This window comes from Haplochromis burtoni, unplaced genomic scaffold, assembly GCF_018398535.1.
Source record: "Haplochromis burtoni strain Fernald_Lab_line unplaced genomic scaffold, NCSU_Asbu1 Contig_204, whole genome shotgun sequence".
In the NCBI taxonomy this organism is placed as follows: Eukaryota; Metazoa; Chordata; class Actinopteri; order Cichliformes; family Cichlidae; genus Haplochromis; species Haplochromis burtoni.
The window spans coordinates 458,571-475,383 of record NW_024582565.1 but is presented as its reverse complement, the minus strand read 5'-3'; the positions used below and the strand labels follow the sequence as shown (position 1 = coordinate 475,383).

At 41.3% G+C, this 16,813-nt stretch overlaps 1 protein-coding gene across 1 annotated transcript in view; it reads right to left on the bottom strand.

Moving 5' to 3' along the window:
- The window catches only part of efna3b (ephrin-A3b), a 67,657-nt gene extending 52,808 nt beyond the window's left edge, over nucleotides 1-14,849 (bottom strand). Inside the window, exons 1-3 of the mRNA XM_005936079.2 lie at nucleotides 14,451-14,849; nucleotides 14,232-14,350; nucleotides 13,725-13,937 (exon numbers count right to left, since the gene is read on the bottom strand). Coding sequence (XP_005936141.1) covers nucleotides 13,725-13,834 — 110 coding nt within the window. The 5' untranslated portion in view covers nucleotides 13,835-13,937; nucleotides 14,232-14,350; nucleotides 14,451-14,849. The remainder of the gene's footprint in view (nucleotides 1-13,724; nucleotides 13,938-14,231; nucleotides 14,351-14,450) is intronic.
- Between the last annotated feature and the right edge of the window lie 1,964 nt (nucleotides 14,850-16,813).

The following is a 16,813-nucleotide window of genomic DNA, read 5'->3' as shown; positions in this document are numbered from 1 at the left end:
TAGTGGACAATGTATCAACATAATATTTGTCATCATCAGTTTCTCTGTGATTGTCACCCCTACAGGGCGTTTGTAGACATCAGGGATGAAAAGATATTAAAAATTACTACTGGATTAGACACTAATATCCAGCAGTGTCGACACCAACACTCCTATCTTTGCCTCCTCCAGCTGACTTATACCTTCACGCAGCCTCTCCACTCAGTAGCAGCTGAACACTTGAACAGCAGTGAACCTTCACAAGACTAAATAACATTTTATGAGGAATTTCGTGAGGTTAGTAAAGCCTGGCCATCTTAAACATTAAGAGACAGCGTTAATTTATCAGGATAACACAATTATTTGTGTCTAAAAGGTGTCATGTTTCTCCTAAAATCCCAGATTGGAGCAGAGAAAAGTCTACCAGCAACTAGACAAAACCAGTGGCAGGCTAACTTAGCAACTCTGTTTGATCAGCAACGAAAAAATAGAGCCAAAACAGATTTTTGTCCCTAGCCTTTACAGAAATATAACACTTGAAAAACACCTTTTTATTTCTGTTAAAAATAATATAAGAACAAACTACGTTATTTAAACAATTAAACCTTTTGGAGGCATTAATTTAATATATAGGCGCAAGTAACACACTTTTGAGTTTAAAAAAATGTTTTTAAATACAAAAATATAAGTGTACCTATCAAATGTACAATAAACATGACATAACAATTTTTTGAAATTAATGTGATAGATATATAAAGAACGCAATTGTACCGTGGAGCTATGTCACATATGTTTCCGTTTAAGAAATAAAATTTTGAAATAAAATCATCACATTGATGACATCACTTGACTTCCTGAGACATATTTCCTGACGGTCTATAGAATGTATTGTAATTTTTCTCTTCTGTCTCATAATTTCATAAGACACTTTAAGTCACTGGTTTGACCCAATTTTTTTGTAAAAAACAAAAAGATAAAAACAGCAAAAAATTATTGTCAATAATAATAATAATAATAATAATAATAATAATAATAATAATAATAATAATAATATGTTTTCATGTAGAGTATGTCTCACAGGTTTGATGCCTTTTAGCAGCTATTTTGTTAAAAGCATTTTTCCTGAAAATTTGTCACTGCTGTTACTTACTTAATGGTAACATCATTGACGCCCATCTATAGAAAAACTTTATCAAAAGCTGTTCACAGAATATTATAACATAATCCTCCTTTTGTCAGGAACGTTCAAACAAAGTGTCTCCAAACGGTTTACCTCGATGTTACTGTGTGTGTGTTTTTTCCTGTCTCAAATAAAACGTGTCACAGACGCTGACATGATAATAAAGTTAAATCAATGAAATTATGTTAAACTTAAGGAATGAAGCATTACTTATTTTGAAGTATTTTCATAGTTATAGCAAACAGATGGCTGCATACACCTGATTGGAAATGGTAACATATAATTTATTTTTGTATAATTTTTAATATTCTGTGACTCTGGCTACGTGTGCTAAAGGTTTAAAGTAACACCAGTGACAAAAAAGCAGAACATGGTGTCTATAAATAAGTAGGGAAATAAGATTTAAATCTGTCATTTTTGTAAATACATAAAGTCAACGAGTTATGTAATAATGCAGTCGAAGTTAATGCCAAAAAAAGAAAGCAATTCTAAGACATCTTGGTGTCGCAAAAGCAAATATTTTGCAGAATGACGCAAAAGCAGAGCACTACCTCAGACGGCCTAAAAATACTCGTTTTTTTTTTCCTTTGTTGCACTAGGAGAGTGTTAACGTGTTTGTCATACACACACCTTACAGTTAGATGTTTTTTGCACTTAAACACAATTTTGTCATTGATGTTACGATTTGTTGGATCTTTACGAAAAAACGATGCGTCTTAATTTTCTGTCAATTTTTTCTCCACTAGTGCTGAAAACTTTACCAAGTTCTGAGTATTTTCCAGCTTATCATTACTGAGTTTGAAATTTTAGCATCTTAAATTGAACAATACAGCAATAACCAATATAAAATTACAATTTAAGGCTGCAGATTATGATTCTAATCATCAGCTAATCTCTCAATAATTCACGTGTTTCCAACACAATTTCCATCAGCCTGAGGTAATGCTTTGAGGTAAGTTTTTTTTCAGTCTTCTCATCAGAGATACACATAATGGAATATATAAATAGATCACATTTTAAAACTCTAAGGAAATTTGTGCTAAAAACTAATAAACTCCTTTTTTAGCCTACAACATATTAACTGTATTCTTATTGCCAACCAAAAGTAATAATTATTTTTAATCTTAATGATTTACTTTTTTTTAAATAAATGTGAAATACCTTGTTTTTATCCAAAACCAGACACATTTCACACAAGTCCTCAAATGAGAGACAATGAACTGATGAATCATTGTGGATTAATTTCTGTAGAATGAACTGTTTTGGTACAAAGCCACATACACACAAATGCATACCAGTTAAAACTAGTACAGAACCGCTGCATCACATTGGCATTCACCACACAAGTGCAACCTGGACAAGATGTGAATACAACAAGAGGAATCCCTCATAAAGAAGCTCTAATAAATGCATACACTTAATACACACACATGCACTGAGAGCTCATTGTCTGATGTGAAGAGAGACTTGAGAGTAGTAGGATGATGCAGAGGAGGACAATGAGGAGGAGAAGAGGAAGTGATGCCAAGAGGCCGAGCCAACAAGTGAGATGAAGAGGTGGAGGGAGGGCCGAGCAGCAGATACACGGCGAGAGAGAAGAGGAACAGGCTGAAACATCCAAGAGAAGAGTGCAGAGTCTGTAGGACACCATCGATCCAGCTTTGGCAGAAATAGACAACCAGACCAAGAGCGGCACAGGCTCTCTGAGGGACACTGACTGACAGCAGCATGGCTGGCCCTACACACATCAGAACAGCAGGAGCTTTTCATGCTGTACATGAACACTTAACACCCACACACAAGCATCCATGTGTACGCACAAACACATTAACAATGAAGGCACAGATAAAACCACCAGGAAATCACAGGCAAAAAAACGGAGATTGAGACCAACATCAACAGCACGCGCATGCTTGGCAGAACTACTACATATTTTCTGATAAAAATAAATAAATAAAATCATACAGCTTGTTTTATGCAGCGCCACCTGGAACCAGTTAACATTACGGCACAACAATCTTTTCAAGCTCATTCCAAAATGAATCCAAAACTTGTAGTCGTGATTTATGCACACAAAGTAAGCAAGCTATAGCTACAAATACAAACCTCAGCTTTTCCTGCGTCATATTCAAACCAAGTTTCCACTTTTGATCACGACAAATATGTGGTATATATATGTTCGTTTGGATTGTAGGGCCTCGTAAAACGATTAACAGGACACTTTCAAAAGCTACAATAATCGGACATGAAATCAATCAGATATGAGTTAGTTGGTTAAGCTTTTTCTGCTGAACATTTTTGGGGATTTTGAGCTAGCGGTCAGAAAACAAGCAATCTGGTGATGTCACATGTGACTCTGGCCTCTATTAAAATGTAACAAGCAAATTTCACTTGTCCTGTTATATCACACAAATTATCTGAGAATATTACAGTCGATTAGACTTCAGATAATATATTAATTGGTAATGGAAATGTCCATTTAAGTGATTTCAATAACAATGATCTTAGTGATATAATTGCATTTCGAAATCTTTTTTTAATTAGCACCAAGGCTGTATAAAAATTAAAAAAGAGGCTCTGTGTTTTCAGTATACCTGTCACATGACATTGATAATGAAAATAAATCACCAGCCCACCTAACCAACAGTACTCTTCAGTAGCCACTTGGGGACGGCTTAAACTGGGAGTCAAACCCATTAGATCAACAGGTTTAAATGCTCAAGCTTAGAGATGATATTAGCATGTTTACAACACTGTTTAACTCACTATTTTTTTTATATTCAGGCTTAAAGTTGGGGTCACACAGTGAGCGGCAGCCGATCCTCGTCTCAGTGAAGCTCTCCCAACAGTGTTTGTGGTTTTAGTGACTTCTGCAGTATTATTAATTATATCAAAAATAATATGGCCTGTTGGCAGGTGTTCAAGAAGTTTTTGCTTCAGTTTTGAAGAATGAAATCGCTGCTGTTGTTGCTCTGTTGTTTAACTCTGTACATTGCACCCATTAGCTTGCTATCCAAGCTTGCTATTATTAGCCAATAGCAGAGCACTTCTTTTTCTCTGAATGTGGCTGCTGCTGGCTCCAGAATAACAATATGGTGATGACGCCGGCACTAGGCTGGAATTTTCAGTGGCTGCATCTTTTATGTACAGTCTATGTGCTGCGCAGATACAGAATGAAGAAAAACGAACCAAAGTGTCATGAATGCAACAACCCTCATTTCAGCCTTATCGTCATGCATACATTTTCTGCAGGTGGTTTTGGGACTAAAGCAGTCTGAGTGACTGCTTTGCATTGACCCATCAGACCGGCTGATTGTCAGCTTTACTGACTGGCTGCTGTGGCCATCAGGAGCAGAGTGCTTGTGCAGCGAACATTTCTGCCTCCCTCCCTGGCCTGGCTGGGACTGATTAAAGCCTTCTGCTGAAACAAGGTCATAATTCACTTAGCCATTTCCCAATTTCCGCATAATTACCCTCCTGCTTCACAAACGCTAACACGCATGAACACATCCGCACCCGCACACATTCGCACTGAAGCTCAGACACAAACACATTTCCTCTCTGATTTGTGTCATTACTGAGAAGAGAGTGGTTAAAAGGTTTCAGAGTTGGCCTCTTAGTGACAGCTTAAATGGATAAAACCTCAATTAAAGACTCTCTCCCTCTCTACATGCTGTCTCTCTGTGGATGGAATAAGCATAATTCTGTGTCCTGTGCATTTTGCTGAAGTGAGGACCTTTTTCCCTACTACCAGGTGCTAAAACAAACCTTCACAGTCAAGACTTTCACACCATAATTCTTCCTGTCTTACGAAAACCTGTTACAGAGAAGCTAACTTCCCAATAAAAGCTCCCATCATTCCCTCACAATTCAGATCTGATGATGTTTACGTCTTGACGAGCCGATAACAATATTCATAACTGAAGCTCAACAATAAACATCAACATTTCTACCCAGCGAGCAGTGACAATAGAAACATTTCTCCTTCCCTGCTGCGCCTCTGTATTGTCCTGGCTGGCATCAGCTGATTCCTGGTTTGTGCAGAGTTGGATGCAAACAGCTGCATTTTTCACGTGGAACTGTACTGTCTTTATGCAGAGGAATACTAATTGTCACGTCAGTAGAGTTTATTAACGCTAGACCACTCCGCTCTGTTGTGATCAGGCTCAGCATATGGCCTCAGACTGCCGCTCTGCTGCTATCATTAGCCGCGTCACAAACACACCATTGGAGCATCTGGTGTGTGCGTGCGCGTCCGTGTGTGTCTGTGCAGGAGCTGACAGTCATTATTAGTACCCCCAAAGCCCCTAGAGCGCTGGTGGGGAATAGAATATAGAGAATGCTCACATATACTTCACACATACACACACCAAAACAGCTTGTAAACATCGCAGTCTTGTTATTAGCACCTGATTACACTGCTGGAGCTTAGACAGCGGCTCAGAGTATTATGTACATATCAACAACAACATCAGGTGCGTGCATCTGTGTTTATGTGTGTGTGTTTTGTCTGCTCTGACTCCAGCTCGTCGCTACGGGACTTGTTCTCTGCGGACAATTTGCTCAAATTTAACACATGGGTGGGAAAGATAAATTCTTGTTGCACCCCATACTTTGCCTAAAATCTACAGATAACAAGGGAAGACGGTCATTCAATAATTTGGCCGTCAAGGAAAAAGGCAATTCATCCGCTTCAAACGGCACCGTTTTAAGTTAAAGCGCTGCGTGACTCGGTGACTCTGATGTGGCCCCTCTTGTTCTTGCAACGTGATTTCTGAGTGTACTCCTCTTTGCAGTCACCATTTGATTTGTGCACACACTGCTTCTGTCCTGAGATAAACTCCAGGTTATGCTGAACAGACCTCGACTTTAAGAGCATTAACAGAAAAGATGATAATGTGTTTGACTGTGTGAACTCGTGTGTGCCATTGTGCAAGTATATCATTTACATTTTAAGGTACGCGGTGATTTGCATCTGTTTAAGCTTAGAAAGTGGTCAAGTTTGAGTCAGTGGTACAGCGGTAAGAAGAAAGCAGAACTATTAGCAATGCATATAAGGTTAAATATTTTTGGAGTACGCTTAGGTGAGAGACTAGACGACCAGGGCTGTGCCATACCATAGAGTTCACAATAACTATGCAATATAAAAGTGTCATATTGCAACGTCATGGGTTTATGTTCAACAACAAGAAACACTCACAGATACAGAAAACAATATGACAAGTCCAGGCATGTCTGAGAGGAAGAGCACCTAATACGAGAGCTACTTCAGAAACCTCCAACAAAACATGCAAGTAAACTGTTCTTGATAAAGGTCGAAACAACACACCTGTTTTAGTGTATATACACCTTTAGGGCTACAACATAAAGTTACGTTGACTATTGTTAAACTGAACTGTTAAGTCATGTTTTACTTTTACTTAAAATTCCCAGAAAAACACTACAGGGGTACTTTTGTGCTTTCATTTGAGTGATGCTGTGTCACTGTGTTTAATGCTGTGTCACTACTATTGTAATATAATGCTGCTGCCGGCACCTTGTTTCAATAGATTCACACTTCAAAGTAGAAACGGTGACATCAGTGACAGCATCTTATTGGAAATGAAGGATTAAAAATGCCCTTCATTTACTTATAAATTCTGCTGCCTGCAAGCATCAATCAATCACTGTTCATTTTAATTTTTTTTCTGTATCATCAGAAATATCATTATTGCAATTTTTTTTTTGGTATCATGATGTAAATTTGAGACTATATTGCGGCTATGTTGCCCACCTCTCCAGACAACGCAGAAATGGAAATGGTGAACAACAGACTCAATGCTTAAAAATGATTTGATTTTCTTGTAGTAAGACTCTTTCTCTGTTGAGGACCACAGAAGAGTTACTGTAATTCAAAAACACTGAGAGTAAGTAACGGGAGAGCTGACTCATATTTGTCCCTGGCTGTATTTCAGATCCTATTTTGGCTGCAATCTCTTGTGCTTTGCTACAAAAGCAATCCCACTGTTACTATAACACAGTGCAGTTTAGCAGTGAGTGTTGGGCAGTGAGTAGAGTGAGACGAGTGAGATGGAGGAAAGAATTTGCACCGCATTTTGAGATCACCCAATTTTCACACCTGGCCAGAGCCCAGGTGTGGCTGTCAGATTGTTGCTTTAGGAAAGTTGCATTAATTGGACAACACTCGCCCACCGTGTCTGAACACCTGAGCTTTTAATCACTTTAAGACTGTCCAGACAGCACTTCTGTGAGAGTATACAGTGGCCTTAACACAGAACACAGCAAGAAAAGCAATCACTCACACTCTTAGTCCCGTCTTTGGTTAGACTGCAGTGGCTGGAAGCACCAATAAGGAAACACATGCACGTTCCAAATGCCACACGAGCACCAACCTAGAAATTTTTTTTAAATAACAGCTTCTAAAGAAATTAATCTCAGATTGATGCATGATTTGAGCCACACCACTGGGTCTGTTGCATGATCAAGCTTTTCTACTCTGTTATTTAAATCAGCTTTTCCTAGTCAAACTGTGACTATTAGCACAGAATTTCCAAAATAAAATATGTGCTTTCTTCATAAATATACATGCACATTCCAGTAGATGTAGACATATACTGAAGCAATTAAAACCAACTTTAAGTTACAGACTGAATGAAACACTACTATACTAGTGTGATTAGATCTTTTACTAAGAGCAAATCTGGAAATTATGTGCAACACATTATTGATTATACCCACTGACCTACAAAGCTTCAATACCAATCACTGTTTGTAATATACAATGAAAGAGGTTTCTGTGTCCGAAATATGTGTTTGTTTTTATTAGTCAGGGTCATTAATCGCATAGGTCACTCATCCAAGACCCAACACTGACAATTTCCAAGTAAATCGATATCACATTATCAATACATACTGGTCGTATGTGGATTAGCCTTGAAGTTTTGGCCGGTTGACATACTGATCTATAAGAAATACTGATTTATTCAGTATTTCTTCATGACAAGGTTGTGTAAAAACGCAGATGAAATTTAAAACTGACTCGGTCTGCAACAATACAGCATTTATGTGCAGCTCACTGCAGCCCACCAAGCTACACCTCCACCTCCCATGAGGTTGACAACCAAAAATAAATTCTCAACCAGTTAGAAACACTGGTAGGATTATAAATACAGGGAACCACATTACTATCAAACACATTCACCAGTTTTTAATTTTTCCTGGTCATAAAAATAGGCATATTCTTTCTAGATCGATGGTTTACTTCTCTTACCGAGGTCGTGTAGGAAGATTAATTTAGCAAAGACTGTTTAACTCAGCTCTGAGGTGAAAGCATTTCTACTCCCCAACAACACAGTGTTGGTAATTCTAACAGGGAACCTAAAAGGCTTGATAACAACAGCCTCTGCTAACCACTGAGCCACCAGAACAAGATCAGCAGTCACATAAATCAATACCAATCCTGGGTCAGATATTTGTACCCGTGAGACCTTTACTCTTTGCCAGGCTTGATCACAATTGCCGGACTCACAGTGACTCTCAGATGTGTGTTAGTAGAATTACAGCCGTAAAATTCCCCCACACCTCGACCCCCCAAAAGCTCTTTTTGAATCCAACCATTACAGTGACCAGTTAGTGCTAAACCCAAGGCCAAGCAAGCACGAACACTTAACATCAGTACTTCATTTTCACAGCAACGCTTCCGATTAGTCGATGGTGTAAGCGAGACAACATTTGAGGAAATGAAAGGGCCAATCGAGATGCAGAAAAAAAACAACAAAAAAAAACAAAACATGGTGGGCTTGATTTTTCAGGGTTTTTGAGTGTTTCATGTGTGAGCTTTGAGGAAGATGCACGGCAAATGGCTTTAGTCAACATTTCAAAGTGTAAAAGAGGAGAGGAGAGAAGAAACAGGAAGAAAGTGTAGGTGGCGAAAGGTGAAGAAGAACTCAAAACAATGCAACATACTTTCTAGCACATGCAGTTCAAGTTTATTTGACAAAGCAGGAAATATCGCATAAAATCGACATTAAATTAAAATACCACCACCTTATGAGTGCTTTCAGGAGAATGAGAGAAAGACACACACCCTTTATATCTGGCTCATCTGCAAAGTTTAAAAAAATAAATAAAAATTGAGAGGAAAACCATTCATTTATTTTCCTCCTTTGCATCTCTTATTGCTCCTCTCACCTACCAAGCAATAACTGTCCAATCAGAAAAAAATGACTGCAGCATGCACACGCATATATAAAGAGTGAGGAGCAGCGCAGGACAGAGAAGACCACTGAATCTTATTACGCAAACAGGAGTCATCCATCATACACAGGTGTTCCCTATTGCTTTTAATTAATGACATCTCTGTGTGAACGTCTGACACCACGCATGGACACACACCTGTACACCATGTGGCCTCATGATTCCTTACTAATGAACAGTCTGATAAATATGTCTATAGCACAGTTAGAACCCTGTGTGAGGCTTTTGCTGCAAGGGTGCATCAACACACATCACAGCTGTGGCACCTCAAACATCACGGATAGATGGGTCGTACACACACATGCACGCCACGGGTCTGGTGATTGTGAGTAATACTCTTCTTTGTGCAGCTACTTATAAATGTAAATACTGTTGTCCCGAGTAGGGCTCAGAGACCGATAGTTTTGCGTTGCTGTCGAGGAGAGTGTTGATTGGCCTGCTCGACCCTCCCGTCTGTCTTAGAGTCTCCCTCTTTCTTTCTCAGGCACAGCCGCGTGTACGAACTCGCCGCGCGGATCAGGGCACCGGCCGGGCATTATTATCATCATTATTATGAAGGCCGCCCTGCCCGTGCCCTATTACAATTCAACACAGCATCCACCTGAATTCGTCCTCCCTTCTCCAACCAGTCTCGCAGTGTTTCTCTCTCTCGCTGCCTCAGTCTTCTCATATTCCTGGCATTATTTCTCTCCTGCCTTGCGTGACGTGTCTCTGTGCACTCCGACAAGCCGGATGAATATAAAACAAGTTCCACCTTGGCATCGATTACCACACATGCACATGTGCATTGGTATGAGGAGTAAATTCTCCCTGCAACAGCTGGCTTTATTCCAGAGGTATGCATAGAGGTGACAGTGTCATGAACAAACACACGCACAAGCACGCACAGAAACACACACACACACACAACGCACACGTAATGCCTACAGTTTCTTATGTGTTTGTTTATCCGCAGCCTAATTGCTTGAAAAATATACAACTGATAAATTAAGAGATATCAGCAGATATCTATTATGCAAATCAGTTAACTGCTGTGTTATTAAATTACACGCATACACATGTATAGCCACGCACACGCTCGCGTACGCGCGCGCTCACACTCGCAGCAGTGGTTAATTGCCAGGTGGTGGAAGATAATGTGTGATTTAACAGGCTGATGGATTTGTTTTTGTTTCGGTCACCCATCAATGAACACAGACATCTGTAACAGGGCAAACACACATGCACACACTCACTCTCACACACACACACGCAAAAAATATGCACACCGTTACACACACATTCATGCCCAGGGATATCAGTGACAAGTGACTGATAGGCGGTGGCACCAGCCTTTGTGCGAGACGCAAACGTGGGAAATGATCCATCTTATAGAAGTTAAAAAAAGTACACAGCAGCGATGTGCGTGTGTTTTTACGTGCACACACAAAGCTGCGCATGTAAGTGGGCGAGCTAGCATGCGTACAAATGTAGGCCTGCAGACCCACGTTTCTGCAAGCGTGTGTGTGTGTGTGTGTGTGTGTGTGTGTGTGTGTGTGTGTGTGTGTGTGTGTGTGTGTGTGAAATAGTTAATGCTTGGTAACAGTCTCAGCCTGTCTCTTGTGGTTGATGAGTGGCTTGGGGTCAGAAGCTGGTTGAGAAACTGCTGGGTCCTGAGGCTTTACAATGTGTTTACCACTCAATCTGACAGCAATACTACAGCTTATTATTGGCCTTCTAAACCTCCACACTACACTGCAAGTTAGAGAAACTCCAGGGAGGCGGATCGCCAACGGCTAAAGACACGCCAGCCAACCTTACAAATGTCGGATGTTGTGCTGTTGAGTACAGAGATTAAAATAAATGCTGGAAATAGGATCTGCGCTGCAGAAAAATGGTTCAGTAGTGAATGAAAGAGTAGATTAGACAGGCTCTCCTGCCGTTTATCTGTCTTTTATGTCCCACTGTCCATGGCCCCTTTGTCTCCTAACTCACTAAGTAGGCTGAATTGAAAAAGTTAGCCCCACTCACTGCTCGTGCATTGTCATTGTGCATGTGTGCAGTGAGAACGAGAAAGAGAGAAAAAGACGGGGAAGATCAGGGATGAGGCAGGTCCGCTGAGATGCGGCTTGTTCTTTAATTAAACACAGTCTTTTATAAAAGACTCACACTGCAGGGGCTAAGAATATTCTGCCACTGGGATGAAAACAGTAAAGGCAGGGAACCTGCCGAGAAAGAGAAGACTGACTGCTGGGCTCTGCAGTGCTCGAGTCCTGGACAGTAGGGTTAAAGGTTAGGCTGCTCCAGACTGCTTGAGTTCTTGCCCTGCTTTTTCTAAAAAAAAAAAAAAGAAAAGAAAAGAAAAAAAAAGAAAGAAAAAAATGACCACACGCTGAATTTACAACAAAACAAAAAAAATCAGCTGAAATTGCTTAATTGAGTTTGCACTTCACCAAGGTTAACGCAGCTCATGTTACATCGAGCTGACTGAACCGAGGTCTGGGGTTCACGTCTCGCCTTTCTTTTATGCCTTTTAGCGTGTTTCTTTTTCCTGCGTTTTACCAAAATCAACTTCTGTCTCTTACATAAAAAGCGAAGGTGGAATTTCATTAGCATTTATTATCAAATTTTTATAGCGGGGGGGGGGGATATAGAAATTGAATATGAGCACCTTCCACGCGGGCGGTGCTTGGAGAATAAATACCAGCTAAAATGCATTAGCAGCAACTGTGCGTGCAATATTACTCTCTAAAATGTGCAGAGATTATTTTCTTACTTTCAGGAAAACTAATATTGTTTCCACTCACGTCACAACAAATATCCTCATACCTTTCGCGTCTATTACTTCACGCAGCATTTTATGTGTAGTAATTCTGCTGCGAGGTATAAATACACCTGCCTCTCTTTGTTTTATTCCACGCTGTAAACTAAAATCACTGGCCTTGAGTAACCGTTGGCGGGCAGACTCATTCATCCTCCTTAAAGTAAAACAACGCCGTATTTTCTGACCTTTCACTTTGTTTATGCTTTTAATAAGCACAGTCATAAAAGAACCGCTATTTATCCGACTGCTCATTCGAGGAGGTCGGTAAATTCTGTTGAAGAGGTAAATATCACATGCTGAGCTGCTCTGAGGGACACCTGGTATCCGAAACACTTTGTGCACAAAGACAGGATTCACTGCAAGATGGAGCGCGAAAAGGTAGGTGCGTGCTCTCTTCTGTACTTCTGACACATAAAGCTGTGATTTTCTGACATTATTGAGACAAGCCGACTATATTAAATCTAACAACTTACTAAAAATATGGCTTCCACTTTTCATCTGTGTTAATTCAAGCGCAGGACAAAGTGCCTGTAGGCCATGTTGAAACATGCAACATTTTACTATGAATTCTACCAGGAAACAAACCCAGAGTGTGTTGCAGCAGACTGACGCTTCATTCTTAAGAATCCAGTGGCAGAGCCCTGAACTCAAGAGGACAGTATTAGAAAGGCAGCTTTCCAAAAAAAGGGGGGGGGAGAAGAAAGACAAGAGAGAGAAAAAGCTTTTTCACTTGATTCGAGATAGGGGCGAGGAGCGAGGGATTAGGAGGATAACAAAAAGGCCAACGGACTGAGTGTAAACAAGAAAGGGGGTTAGGAAGGGATAGAAGGAGAGAGCAAGTTGGAGAGGGAGCGGGAAGGAGAGATTGAATAGTGACACTGCTACAACACAATGGGGTCAGGATGAAGAAGTGCTCCTAATTGAACCAGATAGAGGAGAAGACAGAGAGAGGAGAGGAAGGCAAGAGAATCACATGTGATTTCCTTCCTTTTCTTCTCTCTGTTCTCATCCACCATAGGTGTAGCAGAGACGGGGAGAGAAGGAGGGGGTAAAATGTTACAAGCAGAGATTGGTGGCTGAGTAGGGAACAGAAACCAAATATGTCTGACCAGTTGTGCAACAGAAGGTGTTGAAAAGATGGTTTGGAGCCACCTTGACTTCACAGCAGGGGTCTGACAGAGCTGTTTGGGGCTCAAAAATAGCTTAGGAGAAACGTGAGAGGCCTGCTTAAACAGTGCCTGTGGATCTACATCATTTCTTCCATTAAGTTAAAAAAAAAAAGAAAGACAGACAGAGAAGGTGACTGCTGCGAGGCTGATAGAGGCTTTAGAAGCAAGGCTCACAAGAGAAATAAACAACTGATGAAGTTCAAGTGTGATGGTACAAATACGTCAGCTCGGGCCAGACAGAGCACATCATTTTCTTCCCTTTAGAGGGGGCAGATTAAGAGAAATAGTAGACACACACAAACACAGACTGGTAAACATAAGAAAAATGGGGTCTTACTGTATGTTAGAGCTGTTCCAGTAAACGGTATGCCTGTTGGCTGACACCTGGAGCAGGTTCGCCCAGGTGAGACTTATTAGCACCCAGAGAGACAGCGCTACCAGAGCCATGCTCTCGGCTCCTCTCTCGGCCTCCGATCCTTTGGTCTCTCCGGCCACACTCTCGGTCCCTTCACCCCACCAACCAACGCGACTCAAACATCCCAGCAAATGCCTAACAAACGGGAGAGGGGGAAAACAGATGCTTCATGCATTCATACAAAACGTTCAAAGTCCATACCTGATGTAGTAAATAAGTGTTGGAAAAACTCAAAAGTCTATAGCGCTGTAAAGTGACTGAGAACCCTCCCCTCCTCCGTAAACCAGACCTCCTTCCCTCCCTCCCCAACAAATCCTGGGGGCTTCAAGTAAAAAAAAAGAAAGGAAAAGGAACGGGGGGGGGGGGGAGTATTGTCCGTATGTGCGGTCCCCCCTGCTTTTTCTGACTGAGCTGATCCTCTCTTCTCACCGGGAACTGCTGCTTGTGAACCCGCCAGAGGAGTGTGGGAGGACGGTACTGGGTCCAAACGGGAGGTCGGTCTTTCGTTGAGCACCAAACAGCCCGGTGCGCCGGGAAAGAGTTACGTGCTGCAGATGTGGAAGGAAAAAAACAAGGCTCAGGCTACTGAAGAAAAAAAATGAAGGATGAAAAAACGATGCAAAAATCAAAGATACTGAGCAAGTCCACCTCTTTTTGTCCCTAACTGTTCTTTTTCTTCTTTATCAGGATGCTACTGCAGTTCTTTTTCCGTCCAAGGATCCGAGAAACGCAAAGCACACCACTGAGCTCTATTATCGCTGCAAACAATTCAAGCAGCCAGTTTCATTAGGTCTTCAAGACTCTTTCCGACAACCATCCTTTACGGTGAGCACCCTGCCCACCCGTCTCTCTCCCTTCTCTCTCTCTCCTCCTTCTCCGCCTCTCTCTGTTTGGTAGGCAGCACTCGTTCACTTTTTAACTCCACCCCCAGCGAGCGACAAAAGCGCATTCCTCCAATATCGTGGCCGAGCTGCAGTCCATCAGGCATCACTGCAACTTTAAGTTTTTTCTTCTTCTTCTTTTGGTCAACTGTTCGACCTCCACCGATGGCGTGAAAGTAAAAAGCTCCGAATCTCCCTCGGTGCCAGAGAAGTCTGCAGCGACCATCTGTATTTATACCCCCTCAACGCACTCAAACACACACACCGAAGGACGCGCGTGTGTGTGTGTGTGTGTGTGTGTGTGTGTGTGTATCCTTGAGTTGTCGGATGTTTCCGTTTATTACAATAGATACAAACACGCATACACTGGCGCACTTGCAGGCCTGTTCTCCACAACTGCCCGTCTTTGATCCCCAGACACTGTAAGTCAGTTTAATACAGCGCTGTTGGAGCATCACCTGCTATTCTGTTATTGGTGCAGCGCACGCAGGCTCGTCCGTGCGCTGCGGGCACTAATACACAGAAATATACAAACTGTACCCTTGCAGATAAGTCATGTGCCTCCGTAATATTAAGATTCGGCCTTTTTTTTAATGCACAAATAGATCACATCCAGACAGTGTCTGATAGATTCTGAGTTCTTTGCATGTCCTGCAGGGACAAGGTGTAATCCCCTCCCCACCACGACCACCACTTTCACCTCCACTGACACAACCATGTGTTTAAGGTGTGTGTGTTTGTGTGTGTGTGATACAGAGAGAGAGAGACAGACCAGACAGGAAAGGAGACACGTGGAGAGAGGGAGAGAAAGAGAGAAATTGCAGGTAGGAGAAAGATTGTTACAGTTTTCTAGCTGCCTGCTGGGAATGAGTTGGTTAAGGATAAGTCAGAATGATTTATTGGGAGAAAAAAGGAGGGAAATGGGAAGAAGGGGCGCAAGAAAGAGAGAGAAAGGGATGAAATGCCATTGGGGAATCCCTCTGTCTTCTCCGGTACTTCCAACCCTTTCACGAGCTGTCCATTTTATCCCCCTCTGTCTCTGTCCATCCTTGCTTCCTCTTCTCGCCTTTTTCCCCCCTCAGATTTCGATGAAAATTCTCTCCTCTGTGTGCAACGTTCTACCTGGTAGTTTGCTTCTGTCCTTTGTTAGCTCTGTTTCTGGTGGTGTCCAGATCTCCTCTGCTTCTCTCTCCATCTCTGTTACATCAAGGAGGCTGTTTTTTTTAATAAGCACTCCTCTTTTTCCTTTTCTCCTTGCTCCTCTGTCTATCATTCTTCCTCAGCCTGTCCAGTTCATAGATCTTGTTAGACAGTGTAGTATCACAGCAGCACAGTCAAACATCTGGTACAGTTAATTAGTGAATATTTGGTCTCGTATTCAATCGTTCTGCCTTAAAAAGACTGGTGCTTGAACTTTGAGAAAATGATATTCTTTCAGAGCGTGAGGTTACTCTGTGTGCTAAATATGAACAAGGTTATTTTCAGCTCAGCATAAATTGTGCTTTCTTCTGAAGCCCCCCTCCTTTGTTTTTTTCCTCTACCTGCCCACTTTTAATTGCATGCTGCCACCATGATAGAAAACGGTAATAAAAAAAAGTTTCAAAAATAAAAACACACTTTCCATTTTCAGATTTTGTGCTAAGCTAACTGCTGACTAGCATCTTAATCAGCAGTCGGATATATTTCATTTTTCACAAAATAAGTAAATTTATTATCACTCAGCCTTTATAATGTTGACCAGTTTTATTCCTGGCTATGATGCAATATTAAAAACTCGAGGGACACTTATTAACTTTTTCTGGGGGTTTAACTTCCATCTCATTGCCTCTTTATTGCAAATGAAATTTGTTCAGGTGTTATTGTGTAACCTTACAGTGGGGGAAATAATCTTTTGATCCCCTGCTTAATTTGTAAGTTTGCTCACTTACAAAGAAATGAACAGTCTCTAATTTTAATGCTGGGTTCGTTTCTATGGAAAAAGACAGAATAGCAACCGAATCGCCCTCGGTCTAAAGCTCCTCACAAGATCTTACCTCATGGGGCGAGGGTGAGCGTGATGAAATGAGAAAGATGGTGGATCAGCTCACAACTACACAGGAGGAGCTTATTTGTGATCTGAAGGCAGTTAGG